This window comes from Pyxicephalus adspersus, chromosome 3 (genome assembly GCF_032062135.1).
Source record: "Pyxicephalus adspersus chromosome 3, UCB_Pads_2.0, whole genome shotgun sequence".
In the NCBI taxonomy this organism is placed as follows: Eukaryota; Metazoa; Chordata; class Amphibia; order Anura; family Pyxicephalidae; genus Pyxicephalus; species Pyxicephalus adspersus.
This window is the reverse complement of record NC_092860.1, coordinates 32,713,304-32,732,415: the sequence shown is the minus strand read 5'-3', so window position 1 is coordinate 32,732,415 and position 19,112 is coordinate 32,713,304. Positions and strand designations below refer to the sequence as shown.

Genomic DNA, 19,112 nt, shown 5'->3' with positions numbered 1-19,112 from the left:
TTTTTGCATGCATGGCAGGAGCAAACGAGGGATTATCAAACAAGGGGGTCATGGGCCCCACTTTAGAGGACACGTGGCCCCCCTAACAAGAACATCCCATTCCCTCAAAAGATCAGATGTAATAATTGGAAATGGGCGTTGTGTTTGGAGCCTGGACCTATCTACCCACAGTAAGGAGCGAAGAGCAATGGGAGCTAAGACATTTTCCAATAGGACTCAGCTCTTCCGGTCTCTATTATGAAACCAGTCAACCACCCGAGTCAGCATAGTCGCTCTGTAGTAGCACCTGATATCAGGAACGCCCGTACCACCCAATACTTTAGGTCTAGTAAGACACCGGAGAGCTATTCTGGGGCCTCTCGAGCCCCACAGAAACTGTCTGCAGAGCTGCTGCATTTTGCCTAAAAAGGCCTGTGATAAGTAAATCGGAATCGTCTGAAAGACATATAGTAATTTAAGTAAAACATCCATTTTGAGAGCATTAATCCTAGCAAACCAAGAGAGAGGTAACAAGTTATATCTCCCTAGCTCCGCCTTCAATTTGCCCAACAGTGGTTCATAATTATAAGTAAATAATTTAGTCAGGTCTGCCGTTATAAATACCCCCAGGTACTTGAGCTTCTCGGTACAAAGCCTAAACTTCGTATGATTCTTAATGTAATGTACCTGAGGAGGTAAGAGTGAAATATTTAGTATTTCAGACTTGTCAAAATTCACTTTAAAATTGCTTAGCATCCCAAATTTCCCAAACTCCTCTAAAATCGCTGGTATAGAGGACTGAGGAGACGATATGTACATTAAAAGATCGTCAGCAAATAGGGACAGCTTATAATGGTGTTTTCCAAGCTTTATCCCTTGTACTAACTCATTTGTCCTCAGCGCCACCGCCAGATGTTCCATCACTATAGTATATAGTAGGGGGGATAGTGGGCAACCCTGTCTAGTGCCATTAACAATAGGAAATGGCGCCGACAGGCTCCCATTGACCCGCACCCGAGCTGTAGGGGCCGAGTAGAGCGCAGCTATCCTGGCCACCATCAAATGGACCCAGTCCTATCTGGCGCAACGCCTGGTACATAAATGTTTAGTTCACCCTGTCGAACGCCTTCTCTGCATCAACGGACAACAAACATACAGGAGTCTTGGACATTTTGGCGGCATGGGTAATCAGTAGTGTTTTAAGTGTATTATCCCTGGCCTCCCTTCCATTAATAAAACCCACCTGATCAGTATGGATCAGGTCCGGTAAATACAGGGATAAACGATTAGCTATCAATTTAGAAAAGCATTTGGCGTCCACATTAATTAAGGAGATTGGTCTATAGTTTGAGCACACAGAATGGTCCTTGCCTGGCTTGGGGAGAACAGTGATATGCGCCTCTAGACTTGCGCCTCTAGAGCCGGGAAAGGGTTCTCACCCGATATAGAAGAGAATACCCTTGACATAAACGGGGCCAGGACCTCTACATGTAGTTTATAGAATTTAGGAGTAAACCCATCTGGTCCTGGACTCTTTCCAGCTGGAGTATTTTTTATGACAGCAGACACCTCTGCCTCCGTGAAGGCAGATTCCAAGCTTGCAGATATTGCCGGGTCTAATTCCGGCAAAGCGGTAGAAGCTATATAATCTCGAAGGGAAGGGGCAGAATGCGGTGAGGTTTGAATATTATACAAACCAGCATAATATTGTTGGAATACTGATAATATTTCCTGTGGGAAGGCAGTATTGTTGCCTTTAGCATTCTGTATTTGTGGGATATATGTAGCTGAGTTGGGATTGATTTATGAAAAGCTATGCACACCCCCTTCGTTTTACCTTCAGGGTTAGAGCTATGAATCCATGTAGTGTAGTAGCGATTACGTAGTGATGGTATCTTTGGAGAATGAAAATGCGTTTCCTGGAGCGTTAAAATGTGGACTCTGGCTTTGTGCTGACTATACAAAACTTGGGAGCGTTTGTTAGGGCCATTAAAGCCTTTAACATTGAGGGTACGTATTTTCAACCCTTGCAGAGTGCGTGTTTGGGTAGCTGACATATCTGCTGTAATAGATACTGGTTAGGCTAGTTGCTGGGTGACTCAGGAGATGGAAATAAAATCAAACAACCACCCTCTGGTAAGTGGTTTATGGTATTAAGATTACCTCAATAGGCCAGTCGGAACTTGAAATCAACTGAAACGTGGGTGAGGGAAAGGTGAGGGGCTACAGTCGGCTGGGAAGGGCTATGTCACAGACGTCTAAGGGGACTCTAAGTTAAAAGGTATCACCTTAAGTACCGCCTAAACCGACGGTTCTCCTATGTGGGGGAATGTGGCAGGCCGATAGGGGGACAAAATGTAACCTACAAAACCGTATCCACTTGGGGGAAGAGCTAATAGTACATGAATACCTCTGGGAACCATGTAAATTTGCAGAAAATAGTATCAACATCACATCCGTCATTCAAAAAAGAACCAGAAAATTAGCATAAAAAAAAAAACTACTTCGTGACTTAATACCCGAGATACCCTCCCCACAGCCCTTGTTGGGCCTCTGGTCCCAATCTAAAAGATCTCAGCAAATACAGATAACTAAAGACTCTTCTCAAGTGTCGGACCCATGCCAAGTGCCCATATACAAATCTGATACTAACGAACCACAAGTGCATACAAAAACATGTAAAGAAGCAAGCCCATACTTGTCATAAATGATAAATAACTCCATACATTACCAGGGAGTAGACACGCCTGTAAACCTTTGTGGAAGTAATATTTAAAGGACAAAAGACATAGGCTATATCAATATAGAGTACACAGAACATATGTGTCCAAAAAAGAATTCAGCCACTTGGATGTTGAAGGCACATTAGAGGAAAAACACTTGCTGATCTGCCGAAACCATCTTGAATGGGCTGCGGAGGGGGCACCCGGATAACAATTGGAGTATAAAGAACATTTAAGGACGTGAAGTTGGCGCGGGCATAGATGAATCTGTCCCTGGTCTAGTGTCCTGCTGCCTTCCAGGAGAAGAAAGGGTAGAGGATACTGGCTGGATCCGGTCCGGATGATCAAGGGACCCAAGGGGTAGGGAAAGTGGAACATCAGGCCAGTCCGGCAACCTCACATCAGGAAGCTGAAGATTCCTCAAGAACTGTGGTAAGTCCGCCGGGCCTTTGAGGGAGTAATTCTTACCCCCAGATCTAGCAATAAGATGAAATGGGTACCCCCATCGATAAGAAATATTCAGGTCACGGAGCACATCTAGTAGGGGTCTGACAGCCCTTCGTAGATCCAGTGTATGTTTGGATAAATCCGGCATCAGTTGTTTTTGGGCCCCAGCATATTCAATAACATTAGCAGCCCTGGCTTTTCTCATAATGTCCTCCTTGGTTCTATAAAAATGAACCCGACATATCACATCTCTTGGTCGCTGGGGATCTCTCCCACGAGGGCCCAGGGTCCTATGCACTCTGTCAATTTCAATATCCACATCTGGGGGGATCGCCAATAAATTTGCAAAGATAGTATACGCAGCATTATATAACTCAGAATTGGGTACTGATTCTGGTAAGCCACGAATACAGATATTGTTGCGCCTATTTCGGTTTTCCGCGTCATCCTGCATTAGGTATAACATATTAATAGTTCCGTATAGGCACTCTGGAGCTCCTTAGTAGTACTAGAAACCTGTAGCAAGATCTGTTGAATATGATGAAATTCCGCCTTACAGCTTGCTTCCAGCCTCCCGATACTATGATCTAAGTCGGAATGTGTAGGAAGCGCCCTTAAATGAGCCTTCCAGTCCCATCCATCCTCCTCCACCCCCGGAGTAAATAAGGCCCTAGAGGAGTCCTCCATAGGGGATAAGGTGCTGGGGCTTGGTAGGTGGTAAACCTGAGAAGGCATTCATCTGCCCTAGAGAAGGTACCTCTGTGTCCAGGGGAGACTCGGGCTCCAAGGTTGAAGGAGGCTCTGCGGGTGTAGAGTTGCCCCCGGCCGCATCCACCCGTGGTCCAGATCCAGGCGAAAATTGAGGCCGCGGCTTTGCGGCCTGGTCCAGCGCAGCTCTGTTCCCTGCAGTAAACAGGCTGGGGATGCCCCTAGAAGCCGGCGTCTCCCCTCCGGTCCTGCTCCTCTGCCCCCCCTTTATCTTAGGGCTCATCGGTATGATGCTGGAAGCACTAGCGTGCTGAAGATGACGGCTTCTCCCCCTATGGAGCACGGAGCGGTGCCGCTACACGTCCTGCTCCGCCATCGGCCGGCCACGCTCCCGAGGTCTGGAAAGTTTTAAGATCATGGCGTGTTAAGAATGGCACACTACTTCCACAAGCCTTGGACCCTGAACCCTCCTCACCCAACAGAGGAGCCAAGTCAGTTCTGCACAGTGGCCCACTTTTGGCTATGTTCACCACTGTATGTACAATGCCCTGCTGTCCCCTCCTATGTATATATCTGCCTGCACTGCATAGCAAACACAGAACCTCAGTGATAATGCCATTGGGTTGGTCTAGCACTGGCACATAAGGTAGTAGTAAAGTGACAATCCTTAGCCCTATGTAGGCTTCAAAGAGCAAATGACTACTTTTCTTTGTTTTGTTACACAGAGCAGGAAAGGATCTAAAGAAAGCTTAGTATGTTCTGCTAGGGAGGGGGCTTTAGTGTGCACCTGTTCCATTGTTCCCATGAACAAAGCACAGGTTTGCTTTAAAGATCAAATATAAGTCATGTTCATTTTTATGATCATACACTTGTACACCAAATATTTGCAGCCTCCATGCCTGTTTGTAAACTAGTTTCCTCAAAAATGCCATCACAATAAATTATGTGGATAAAATTAGCACTCCATATTTAGCCTGGAAGTTGGATTAAAAAGAACTAAAATCTAACCTTTGGACCTATGGAGATAGTTAAGTATATTGCTTCCCTCCCTTCTTTCCATACATTCTATTTATAGATAAAATCTGTACAGTACACACCTGCTGTCTTTTTCTAATGACATGACATATGGTTTTATGGATTAGCTTACTGTACGAGAATCAGACACCCAAGACATCTTTCCTGTGTACCACATAACATAACTGAAAGCAGGCTGGAGCCTGTACTATGTTCAGCGGATCTTAGGAGTTTGTAGTAAACAGCATGCGAGACATATTCAAAGAAGAATTGTAATGGTTTGGAATATGCAAGGAAATACAGAGTGTTCTGTGCTTGGATGTGTAGTTGTCATTGGTGCAGAGGAGTGAGCTGAGCCTCCTCCTTGTATGAGTGCTGATACAGCAAGGCTATGAGAAGGCATTAGATTGCTGTATGCTGCAAAGCCTGTACCCATCCCATACAGACACCTGCTGCTGCTGCTTCTGATACTGCTATGGATACAGTGCAACATGTCTTCAAGGGTACTTTTATTCATTCAACCCAAAGATGTGCCATGGAAGTGTTTGAAAACCATATACTGGGCACTAATAGTGCAGGAAAAGTAAGTTCTGTATCACTTTGCTTTAATTCACTATAATTCTGCAAAACTATGGCATGTTATGCCAAAAATTATACATTGGAATAATATTTTACTCTGTAAATATGTTGTAACTATTATCTTTTACATGCAATAATTAATCATCTATAATCATGCTAAATGAATATTGGATGATCAAATTGTAAGCCTGTTTCTATGAAGAATATAATGAACTTTATCAGACACCAAGCCACCTAGCAATTTATGACAAAGATCATAGCTGCACTTTGGCCAAGGAGGACTGTATAAAATTAATTATGTTTTCAGAGCTATCTCAGACTGTGTTCTGTCCTCTGCCACTTTGGCTTGTGGCTGATATAGAGACAGTATTGGTATACTATTCTAAACTGGACTGTCTTTGGCTGTCCTGTCTGTATATGCTGATCTGACCGGTATTGGTTTTGGCTTCCAATTATGTTTGTCTGTTTATATTGTGCTGAACTTTTATTCTCTTCCTTCATGTATGAAGTTTGTTTCACTCATAAGTCACAACTAAACACAAGCCTATAACATTACTGTCATGCAGTTATACTAGTTTGATCTTGTACACCTGGCTGCACCCTTGAAAGCTATTGTATCTTCAGTTTACTAGTTAAAAGTTGTAAATCTTGTATAAATTGCTTAAAGGTCATATCACATACTATTATATGTGCCATTGATGCTGATACTAGAAGTGCTACCATCTGGATAGGCAGGTCATACACAAGCACAATTTTTCTTGGAACAAGAAGTAATTTTTTTCACGTATACAGCAAAAAATACGAGCAACAAATAATGCATGGATTTAGTAAATGATGTGAGCATGTTCTCTAAAAAATAAGAGATTCACTTTTTCACTCTATTTTGTGTGAATGTTCTTAATTTTTTTTTTTAGTAAATGAGCCCAAGTTAATAACTGATGTCTAATCCTGCCAATCTTGTTCAGGTTTAATGGATGGTAATATTCAAAACCTTTAGGCAGAGACTTTAGTCACTGACTGGTTCCGTCTTTCCCATAGAATAACTGGTGCCAGAGGTGTCTGATATGATACTGCTGCTTTACATGTACACTCTGAAATTCCAACTATGTTTATGTGGCCAACAAATAAAAAAGGCTTTAATTTTCCAGGCTAGTTTAACATGTTTTAGTCATTTTCCTATCACTTTCACAAATCATTAATCTGATATCATTAATGTGATATTCAGAACAGAGAGAGAACAGATTTCTGTAAGTAATGAAGTGATCTAATGTGATGGCTGTACGCTGGCAGTATAGGTAATGATGCAGCAGCCTGAAGGATGCAATATATCCTAAAGGAAAATTGATAACAAGTGGTTAGTCCTGGAATTAGAAAGTGTACAATGTGAACAATTATTTTGGTATACAGAAAAAGCAAATGTATGTTTAAGAGGTTATTGAGGTTACTAGCAAAAAGTTCCAAATAAGAAAAAAAACTATTTAGGTAATAATAGAAGACTAGATAATGGGTAAAAATGTTTATTGTTTAATTTTATTAATGTTTATTATGTTTAATAGAAATATATGATTTTGTAGTTTTAGCTATATAATAGCAGTATTAAAGCTCCAGTATACTGACCTAAAACCCACCTGTAATTTGGTAACAGTATCGTATAGATCAGTGGTCGCCAACCTTTCTGTACCCATGGACCACTAAATTTACCGGCTCCAGACCTCGCATGCGTGGGGAGCTGGGTGTCACTCAGAGGGGAAGAAACTTCCCCCCCAGTGACATCATGATGCCAGAATCTGCCCACTCAAGCTCAGACCTGCGATGAAAGAGTGGGTTGGTTGTGTCCAGAGACATAACCTGCCCACTTCCCTGAGCCTGCGATCCGTATGGGGGACATGGTCGGCAGCTCTGGCCGGTGTGCCCTCCCAGAGCATTTTTTTTCCTGGGCCAGAGCTGCGGACCATCGGTTGGCGTCCGCTGGTATAGATCAGTGTTTCTAAACCATCAGATTTCCATGGAACCTTAGGGTTTCTCCAGAGGTTACCAGGGATTCCTTGAGCTATGAACAATTCGTGTCTCTCAGGTCAGTCTAACTGACACCAATGTTGTTCTTTGGCTATATGTAGGGTTACATTTTTCCCAATATCCAGCAATGTAAGTGGCATTCTTCCTATTGACCACCATGCTAATATACTGTGAGCTGCGTATATAGTAATTATATTGCGGGTTCCATGAAGACCTGAAAGTCGTTTTAAGGGTTCCTCCATGTTAAAAAGATTTAGAAAGGCCAGTTACAATTATGTCAATGGCAGATAGCATACAATACCAGCATGTGTGTGCACTCAGTAGTGGGGTGTCAGAAGCCCCCCCCCCCCCACATCTCGAATATATTATAGTAGATTTATTGGCTTCCTTACCAAAAGTAGCCTAAGACTCTGAGGGATAGTTACTGACATGACTCTGGACTCTGTGCTGTCTGATATATCTTCACGATACATATAAAAAATAATATTTAAACTATCATTTCCCTCAACTCCTTTGAGCCACTGTCTCCTCACATAACAGGTATCATATTAACCATGCACAAGCTGCAGGAGCTGGTTTCTAATTCCGACCTTGGATGTATTTCACAATTCAGCCCAGTATTACCTGTGTTGCCAGTAATATGGATATGCTCCATTTATAACAGACAATACACAATTTAATGGCAGGTAACATAGACATTATATATTGAGCTCCAGAAGACAAACAAAGGTAGAAAAATGAAACCAGGAGGTTTAGGTTTAAGGTTGTGTACAATGTACAGCACATTTTGTTGTCTTTTCATCACTTCTTACCCTCAAGGTATAAAGCTACCCTTTACCTGCAAAAGAATTAAATCCTCATCTATGCATAGAGGTAACTTGTATATTGAAGGAAAAAATCTGGCAATTTGAAATCCAACTGGATATTGTGTGTACTTGAACTCTGAAGATAATAAAAAGTCATGCTGTAACCTGTAACTAATTATGAACATGCTGTCCCTCATTTCTCTTCTTTGTAAAACTCATCAAACAGAAGTTTTGTATTAGTGGATTTGATAAACATTCCTTCTCCTGACCCCACTGGGGGGGCACACTGGCCAGAGCCATGGACCATGTCACCCGTAAGGATTGTAGGCTCAGGGTGGTGGGCAGGTTGTGTCTCTGCGATCGGAGATTGGGTGGGATCTGGTATCATGATGTCAATATTGGGGAAGTTTCTGTTGAGTGACGCACAGCTCCCTGCACATGTGCAGTCTGGAGCCTGTAAGTTTAGTGGTCCGTAGATCCAAAAAGGTTGGCGACCACTGTTCCAAAGAGTGGTGAGAAGGGAGATATTTGTCCACCATCTGGTATCATTTTATCACCGAGAATTTACATGACTTGTCATCTTGTATTTTGATTGTTCCCTCCTCTTTAAAAGTAAAGAACTGGAAATGGCTCATTAGCAAAATTTCTAATAAATTGGAAAACCACATTGTTGGATAAGGTGGTTGTATTAAAACCTTGTCCCAAGATATAGCTATATAGCTTGTAAATATCAGGACACCTGTGGCTACCCCAAGGTTTGCCATAAGAACAGATCAATTGCCAGTCACGTTTGACTATTTCATTTCTAGGTTCTTCTACAATGTTTTGCCTACCATTTTCTATGATCATGTAGGTAATAATCTCTGATAACAGATATCACATATACCCCATTAATACAGAGGGTAATAATCTCTGATAACAGATATCAGATATACCCCGTTAAGACAAAGGGGAATAATCTCTAATAACAGATATCACATATACCTCTTTAATACAGAGGGGAATAATCTCTGATAACAGATATCACATATACACCATTAATACAGAGGGGAATAATCTCTGATAACAGATATCACATATACACCATTAATACAGAGGGGAATAATCTCTGATAACAGATATCACATACACCCCATTAATACAGAGGGTAATAATCTCTGATAACAGATATCACATATACCCCATTAATACACAGGGGAATAATCTCTGATAACAGATACCACATATACCCCATTAATACAGAGGGTAGTAATATAATACTGCACTACACACAGATACAGCAGTCAGTGTGTTCTGGAAGGGATGCAGGCACCTACCTTGGCTGAGCACATGTTCTCATCTCTGCCCCTGTACTTCCTGCATTTCTCTATCTCCTGGTGGGGTTTCCAAGGCCACTATCAGGGGCAGGAAACACTTCAACAACTTTATTTGCAATTTACAAAGTTACAACTCAGCAAGCAGATAGAAAAAAGCAGTCCCCCACACAGGTAAATACAGATTGCTTTACATAATGTTATAGAGGTAAAGCAGCAGGTATTAATCCTGGTAAAGCCTGGTATCAAGTTTATTTTCTTTGTAATCTATCCTGTACTAGAACTGTTCTAACCATTATTTAGCATTTATTATACTAGATATGCACAAAATACTATATACAAAAAAAGGGGAGACAATGCAAAAGATTAAAGACCGTGCCCAATTTTCAAACATTTCAAAATTCAAATTAAAGCTATGACAGGGGTGTCAAACTCATATACACAGAGGGTCAAAATTAAAAAAAGGCCAAGTCGGGGGCCAAACTTGAAAATTATTTAAAAAATTTAGGAAGTTTACTACTTCATTTAAACCTAACAAAAACAAACCCCTCTACACACACTTTAGGGTTGAAAAGACTAATTTCTATCTATCTATGCAGGCTGTGTGTTGTTCATCCTCTCACATCACAAGTTTGTCTGACACTAAATATTACACTATGCAGTCTCTAATAGATTGAAACAAACACAATGCCCCTGGTAGTCAGGCACCATGTAATCATTGCCTAGGCTTTGTGTCACATGATGGATGTACAGGAATAATGTCTTTGTATTGCATGTATTGAAAATGATGATCATAGGTGGTAACACGTGCGGGCCAGATGTAGTTCATTTTCGGAATTCTCTGGGAGGCCCATAAAAGGACTTTAGGGGCCAGATTTGGCCCGTGGGCCAGAGTTTGACACCCCTGAGCTATAATAACAAACATGCTCTTCCAGTGTCAATAAGAAGCAAAGAAAGAGCAGGAAGAGAGGAATACGTATGAGGTCAACCAAGCCACTGAAACCACACACAAAAGGCAGACTTATAGAGGTGAAGAACTTGCATATAAACAAGCATACCCAACTATAAAGGGTGTTTAGGGGAGGTAGTGGCACCCCAAAGTCAGTCCACCAAACCATGGTTGTAAAACCGAACAATGAAGCTTTTTTATTTACCCTGTTTGGTCTGTTAAATATTCCATAAAAAGCACATGTTATGTCCACTCATTTGGATATATTTGTAAATTATTTGCTTGCCAATTCAGCTGAGATTTATTTGTTAGAAGATAAAGCATTTACTATTGTGACTACTGTGCACTTTTGATAATTGGCCACTAGGTGGTCAAGGAATATAATTTTAATATTATTATTCTTCTTATTAATATTATTAATAAACAGGATTTATATAGCGCCAACATTTTACGCAGTACATTGTACATTAAATTATGTATTGAAACAAGCAATAGGTAGGGATTTGCATGTTTGGGAACACAATTACTGCTGAATTGATGGGTGCGAGATTTAAAAATACAGCAAACTCTCTGTGCACGCTGTACAGTATGTGACAGGACCACTCAATATGTAGGAGACATATTGACGTGCTGCTATGGTCATTTTCAGTAATTTATATATAAATGGACTAGTTTGTCCAGATTGTCTATCAGGGGTGTTGTGGGGTGGGCACTGGTGGGAACGCTGTGCCCTCACTTTTTTAGGGAGTGGGCACGCCACTCTTTTTTTTACAAAGTCTTTTGTGGTCTGTGGCTCTGGACGGTCCACCTCCCCCCCTCGCTAAGAAGGACCACGCTGGGGGGCCACACCGGCCAGAGCCGTGAGCCATGTCCCCTGTATGGATCGCAGGCATCTGGCGGTGGGCGGGTTGTCTTTCTGAAAACAACCCACCATCTTTCTAATTGCAGTCTCGGACTTTGGGTTCTGGTATCATGAGGGCACTCTGGGGGAGGTGTCTTCCCCTTTGAGTGGGACAGGCAGGGGTGCAGTGGGGTGGGTACATACCTTGCCCCCTTTTCTTTTTTGCGAATTCACCCCTGTTGTCTATAGACCAATTTACAAGTGGGAAAATTTACAAATAACATAAAGTGGGGGCTGGGTAAACCTTGGGGGAGAATGCAGAAGACAGATACACTGGGTCTGATTTATTAAACGTCTCCCACTGGAAAAGATGGTGTAGAGTTAAAGTACTATTGGAGATCCAGAAAACCTGAAACTAATCTGGTCCAGGACTGAAAGCCTTCGCCAAATAATAGCAAAAGATTTTTAAGGAATCCATTCCAGGTAGGTGGATCACCCAGTTTCTTCCATGACAGTCTATCTACTCCAGTCTTAGATGGCTTTAATAAATCAAACCCACTGAGAGGTACATAGGGCCTGATTTATTAAAGCGCTTCAAGGCTGGAGAGGATACACTTTCATCAGTGAATCTGGGTGATCCAGCAAACCTGAAATGAATTTATCAAACGTCATTTGCTATTTGCTGGCAAATGTTTTGAATCCTGTACCAGATCCATTTTCGGTTTGCTGGATCACCCAGCTTCACTGATGAAGCTGTATCCTCTCCAGCCTTGGAGAGCTTAAATTAATCAGGTCCATACAGTCTGAGTCAGTCTGAGATAGGATGATGGTAGAGGAACAAAAAATGATCTATAATTTGGCTGTATCCTTTATTGTATTTTAGGTACATGCAACGTGTACCCCGTTAATAACAGAATGGTCTACTAAACTGTTTCACGGTTTACCAAAGCAATATTAATAATCTGAAGCAATATGGTAAAAGGCCACTAGATGTCACTTGCCAGGATTGTTTGCTTCCATTTTATTATTGTAAAAATTATTTTATAATAGAAACCCCAGACTGGAGGACTGATACTGTCTGAATTGGAGCACATGGCCACCTATACAGAAATGCTTGCTGCAGGTGGACTTTATAGGATCTCCCAGATCAGAGGAAGAAACTATTAGTGTTTAAATAGTGTTCCATATTCTTTCAGGGGATGCCCATGTCTTCTGTGTTACTATTAGGTCTGGTCATAGAGTTATAACTGACCCCTTTACTAGTGTTATTTGCACAGGTCCATGTATTGTGTGATGTGAAGTGATACACCCTGTAATTATACTGTTTGGTGAACCCATCTGTATTAGAGTTTACATACAGCTACCAGTACACTAAATAGCTGTAGTCCCCTCTTGGTCTGGGAGTTTATTTAGAATTAGTGCAGAGCTCATTAAACAGAATAGGACAGAGTCTAACCGATGGCCCATAGGGAGATAGAGGTCTGGTTGCAGCAGCAGGATAGAGACTCTTTAGTGGCAGAGTAGGTAGGCTGACACTGAGTTCCAGATTAACATCACTGACTTCTTCAGAGACAAGATACTCTTCAATTTGTTCCAGTGCCTGTTGGAGGATCTCCTCACCACCACCATCTCAACCGCCCCAAACAAAACAGGGGTACAACCAAGAAGTAGTGAGATGAATGTGTTTTGACCAAGCAAACAGTTTGGAACTGAGTTACCTATATTAAAGTAACAAGTATTTGTGTAAATGATTGTTATATGCCTTACCTAGGGTTTCAGGACTGTTAGCTTTGGTATGTTTGTATTGTTGCTGTATGTTCTGTTTTATCAGTGCTTGTTTGCCTCTTCCTTTTTTCTGTATTTTTTTTTCAGTTTATTTTATTTCAGTATTACACCGTGATATTGAGTACTTGCCTACACTACCTTGAAAGCTGCTGTAGATAATAAACTTATGCAGCCCCTTACAGCTCTTCTGGCTGATTGTTTGAATTAGCATTATGACGTGTGAGCCCCATGGGATTTTGTCTGCAGGCACATAGTTGATCCTCATAGAGAATGCCCCTGGCCTTTTTGTAAGCTGACCTGCAAGTGGTAAAGTTTCCTCTTCTTTCTATTACCTTTTATTTCCTCTTTCTTGTCTTCTTCTTACCGCCTGAAGTTTGGGGATTTCCCACTTATTGTTGCTGGAAGTGTTCCTTCAAATACAACTTATAGCAGTGATTCATAATAGATATTTTAGATTGTTTTGTATATTCTTGACATTGGATACAGTGTTACCATGGTGGAAAGTGGTGGTTAGTCTGTTCTTTTTTTTACAATTTTTTACATTTACATTACAAAAAATGAGAACTGCTGTAGAATTAGGACCAATATTAAGCCAATTAAAACAGACTATAGGAACAGAAATCTGGGAACGGCCATTGTTGGTTTGTATTGGTAAAATGAAGGCTCACCCCAATCTCTAATCTTTGTAATTAGTAACTGTCCTCATATTTGCATTCTGGACAAAAATTTTGAAGTTTTTTGACTTCACTGGCTGAATACATGTCACAGACCCTGTACTCATTAGGCAGTTAAGGAGTCTGAATCTTAAAAGAGATCAATCTTGAGCAAGTTCCTTATCTTGGGAAAGCAAATATTGTACATATGTGGACTGAGACAGACTAAGAGGGGTTAGGGTTGGGTGTATTTCTGTAGTCCAGCAGGTAATGTTGGTTGGTTGGATTTCAGTTCTGTAAAATATCTGTGTTCCTCTACACAGTTAATCTGGAACAGATTAGATTTCTGAAAGATCAACATTTTTTCTGTACTTTCTTTTTCTTTTTGTATTGCAGCATATTAATGAGTATAAAAGTTTTAAATTTAAATTTTTTTTTTATTGATATACACTTTTATGAATGGCATTTAAACTGGAAGCAGACTCATGTACTTACTCACAAGACATGCTCATGTGCTCACAGGACAACTTTTGCATGACATATTTAGGCATGACAATATAATATGTTTATTTAGCATGAATACATGACATTTGTTTAAATTTTTCTAACAAGGTATATGTATTAGATAAACCAGCCCTAGCTGGATGTCTATGGGACCTTGCCTATTTACAATCTGCACAATTCAAATTAAAGGCTAAATTATAACTACATTATGCCAATAACCGATATAAATATTTGGGGTTTAGAGGACATATTTAACTGGAGAAAATACTACCTACACCTCAATAGCAAATTAAGCAAATGTTGTAGTTATATGAACACAATTATGTAAAGATGTTAAATAACATTCATTTAAATTGTATGTAAAGCTTTCTTTTCAATACATTCTATTAAAGAAGATAGAGGTATAAAAAGTATATTAGGTACAAAGAGAAACAATCAAAAATAGGATTGGATATAATCATAAGAAGCCCAGTTCCATAGGCTTGAAAATGTACAATGTAATGTTGAACACATAAATCATTAAATCTGGCACATACACAAATTGTAAAAATAACCAACAATTATCTTTGAACATCATTTTTGACTACTACCGTAAAAAATAGTTTGTAAAATACGTAGCTCGGTACCATTACATATAAGGGCATTATAGACAATTTTCAGAGAATCAGGATTAGCCTACGTAAGTGAAACAGGGTATTGGATTCAAAGTAATTCAACAGTCAATGAACAAGAAGAGAAGAAATAGAGGAAAAAATAAAAATAAAAGGAAGGAGAACAAAAGAAGGGAAGAGGATAAAAGGGAATAATAGTACCATGGTCAGGCAATGTATGGCCCAAATGTATTATACCCCTTGGAGTTTTGAATTATTGCATTTATAGTGACAGTAGGGAGCAATTAAGGTCGGTCAAGAAATAGTGATCAAGCAAGAGTGAACACACATTGAAACTTAGCCATGTAGTCAACATGTACAGGTAGTCCCTGGGTTACATATGAGATAGGGACTGTAGGTTTGTTCTTAAGTTGAAGTTACTTGTAAGTCAGAACAGGTACATTATTTTAATAAAAACAATAAGGACAGATTTTTGTCTCAACATATTCGGCAGTGTGGTGTCAGTTACTGTATAAACATCCACTGTGTCAAACAAAACAAAGCAAAAAAACAAAAACTTTATGATTAAAGATTATGTAAAAAATTAACTAACTTCTGGAGCAAACTGCTTTGATATGCAAAAAGAAACAACTGCAGAGTTTGTCTTGGTCATTAAAGAGTTACAAGAGGTTTCAGAACAGCAAAAGACTTCTTTTGCAAGTCACGCAAACTGCCCCTCCCCCCATCAAGACTCTGTCCTGCACACAAACGAGCAGGGAAGCACCGTTCATATCAAGGAGTGGTTAGTCATTACCTGAATCTAAGGGTTTTATATTCAACTAGACCTGAATGCGCAGCCAATTCCCTGGTCATTTGGTATAAAAGTATACTTAAATATTATGGCAGACTTACCCCTTCTCTCTTCCTAATCTTTCCTGGTCTTCCGGTGCCCTGACACCTTATTTCTACTGGTTGGACAGTCACTGATGATCACACAACTGCTGGGTTACCCCATCCCAGTTCTTGGCACTGTGCGTGTGTCATGGGCTAAAAACAATTAATAAAAAATGTTGGAAATTAAAGAATTTCATATACTAGGGGTCCAGGATTAAATGAGAAGACTGCTAGGGCCCTTCACAATGTGGAAATATCAGAAAGCACCAGCTGCCGAAGGGGGCAACAAATAGGGTAAGTATTTTAGCTATTCTAACTAACCCCAGACAAAATGAATATATAGCTAATGCAGTGCTGGGGAGGGGTGCATTGTATGGTTAGATTTCACACCAGCCCAGACTTCAGGTTTTAAAGTTAGGCGCCACTTAAAGAGTAGATCAAGCTGTTTGAGATTTGCAGCATGTTTAAATGTATGTGCTGGAAATCTGCCCCTGGTCAGAACAACTGCCCCTATTACAGGTCAGTTGCTTCAATATAACCCTGTGTCTCAAATTGCAAATACAGCAAAAACTGGGGAGAACACATATCACTATTTCCATGGGCTTTAGTATAATTTACGCATAATTTATAAATTAATAAACAATAATATAGAGTTTGATAAGCAAGGATGACTTGCATATGACCTATTTTATAGTTGGAAATCTTTTTGAAAGTTTTAAGGGTTTTGAACTTAGGATAACAAAAAACATTCTTCCCAGAACTTTTTAATGCACTTTGCTACCATAGTGAACATACTTTTATACATATCAACAGCATCTAACAAATCCACTACATTGTTCTGTTAAAGTTAGACTGGGGCAAGATGAACAATGAGAAAATAAATTCACTTTGCTATGGACTACTTTACTTAATAATTGAAACTTTCATTCACAGGATCAATCTGCTGACATTTATAACAGAATGGCAGAATGACACAATCACTTTTACATTAAAAATTGTGCCACTCTTGCAGAGATATTAGCAGAAGCAGAGCTTTGAATAGAAGGACTTTTATGCAAATCTTAGAAATATTTTTTGAAAGCTTCAAGAAAGCTTTCTAAAATGCTCTGTACCAGAACACAATGCACATAGCCATGACATTTTTAACTATTTTTAAACTTTATTATCTAAAGGTCTAAACATTAATTTGTGAATCTTGGGTGAAAACATTATTAAATAAACCCTTAGATTGACATAGTGACATAAAATATATTTGTCAATGTGTTATACTACACTGCGTAAAATTACAATTCTGCAATATTTGGCAACATTACAATTCCAGCATTGACTGATTTCCTCACATTACTGAAGCCTTGGGTTATACTATCAAGGTTTAAACATGTCCTATGCATATGCTGTGCTGGTGAGCTCAGTATTGGTGGAGGCTTGCTTCAAGGTGGTAATAAAACTAGAATCACTTTCATGTCACTTTCATACTGGAAGCAAAAATAATCAACATAATACCAGTTTTCAGTATTATTTTGTGTGATATGAAAATTTTGTGCTGTATATTGCAAGCACTAGACTTATCCATCTTTCTTACTACTACTCTTCTGCTGCCGTCCTCTTCATATGTCTCTATTGTCTTTTATTTTACCTGTTTTGCCATTATTTCATACCTCCTATCACATTTATAATTCTTACCTTTTAAATAAATGCATCCCTTACCGCCCCCTCCGTTTTTCCAATGACCAACCAATGGCTGCTTACTTATAACCTCTTCCCATGCACAGCTCGAAGACTTCTGAAAAGCTGTCATTTTATTTATTCCCTTCCCCACCCTTTTAGGTTTGTTTCTACCCTTAACATGCTTAAACAAACCTTCAAAACCCTGTATCTTCACATTTGCCTCCCTAATGTCCTCACCATGAATTAGCCAAACATCTATTTTCCTTACCTATTTATTGTAGACTAGACTCCCCCACCCCCTTTATTCTATTCTTGATTGTGGAGGGTCTTCATCCCCTCCTGTGTCATTGCTTGTACTTATAGATGCAGGTTTATCATCTGTAATATCTGTATATTTTACAGTGCTGCATAATATACTGGCACTTACATAACATAACATACTTACATTACATACATACCACATTACATACATCACAATAAACACCATAGCATTTGTTCACAATGCCATATTGATATCCTTTAAGAAATCACAGCCAATGAAAAACACAAACAACAGTCACATGAATACATATAAAGTCCAAGTCAACCAAAACTTACTAAAATAAAACTTCTTTAATACATTTTAAACTAATTTGCTACAGAAAACTTTTTCACATATATCAATGGAATTACCAATTATTTCACATATATCGATCTGTAAAAATGATAAAACATTTATATAGTGGGGTAGGTTATATGTACAACATTCATACATTCATGTTGTTTAAATGGCACTACTGTGCTACCAAGTACAATTATCTAGTTGATAAAATGTAAAAAAGATTTATATGGATTGCTTTATCATCTATTTGCATGTTACAGAATAAAGTAAATAAAGTAAGTAAAGTAAGTAAATAAAGTTACCTGACATTTAGCAAGGGCTGGTTTGCATATCAGGAAAGTAAGCATTCTGTACATAGAAAGAAGCAAATAAGCATAGGCATAAATCATATACAATTGTTTAGTATGTCAGCCTGCTAAAAGTATTACAAGACATGGTCATGTCTGCTTTTGTTGTTGATATGACATTCTGTAGGTGTCATATGATTCCCAAGATACTTGGCAAGCTGGGACTGAAAAATTAATAACTGAGTTTCCATTAGTTAAGCCACCTACAGACCAATGGATCAGGCCTGTGCAAGGAAGAAGGTGAACTGCAGAAATTAATTACAAGGCAATTTGTATAACACAGCTGAAAATCAAGCTGACAGGAGTATTTTGGATGGGTTACATATGACATAGCGACTGTAGGTTTGTTCTAAAAATGAATTTGTATGTAAGTCAGAACAGGTACATTATTTTAATAAATACAATTAGGACGGATGTTTGTCTTAACATATTACTAGGCAGCATGGTGTCAGTTACTGTATAAAATCCTCACTGTGAATTAATCACAAACAAAGCAAAAAAAAAGAAAAATCTGTATAGAGCCCAGATGTTGATTAAATTCTAGAACAAGCTGTGGTTTGATATGCACAAAGAAACAACTGCAGGGTTTGTATTGGTCAATAAAGAGTAAAGCTACGTACACACTTCCAATTATTATCGTTGGAAAACGAACGACGAACGATCCTGCACGATATCTACGAACGATCGTATAGCAC

General features: G+C 39.5%; 1 protein-coding gene across 1 annotated transcript in view; it reads left to right on the top strand.

Annotated features, from left to right (window-relative positions):
- The first annotated feature begins 5,276 nt into the window (after window positions 1–5,276).
- The window catches only part of GDA (guanine deaminase), a 64,176-nt gene continuing 50,340 nt past the window's right edge, over window positions 5,277–19,112 (top strand). The window contains exon 1 of the mRNA XM_072404157.1: window positions 5,277–5,454. Coding sequence (XP_072260258.1) covers window positions 5,347–5,454 — 108 coding nt within the window. The 5' untranslated portion in view covers window positions 5,277–5,346. The remainder of the gene's footprint in view (window positions 5,455–19,112) is intronic.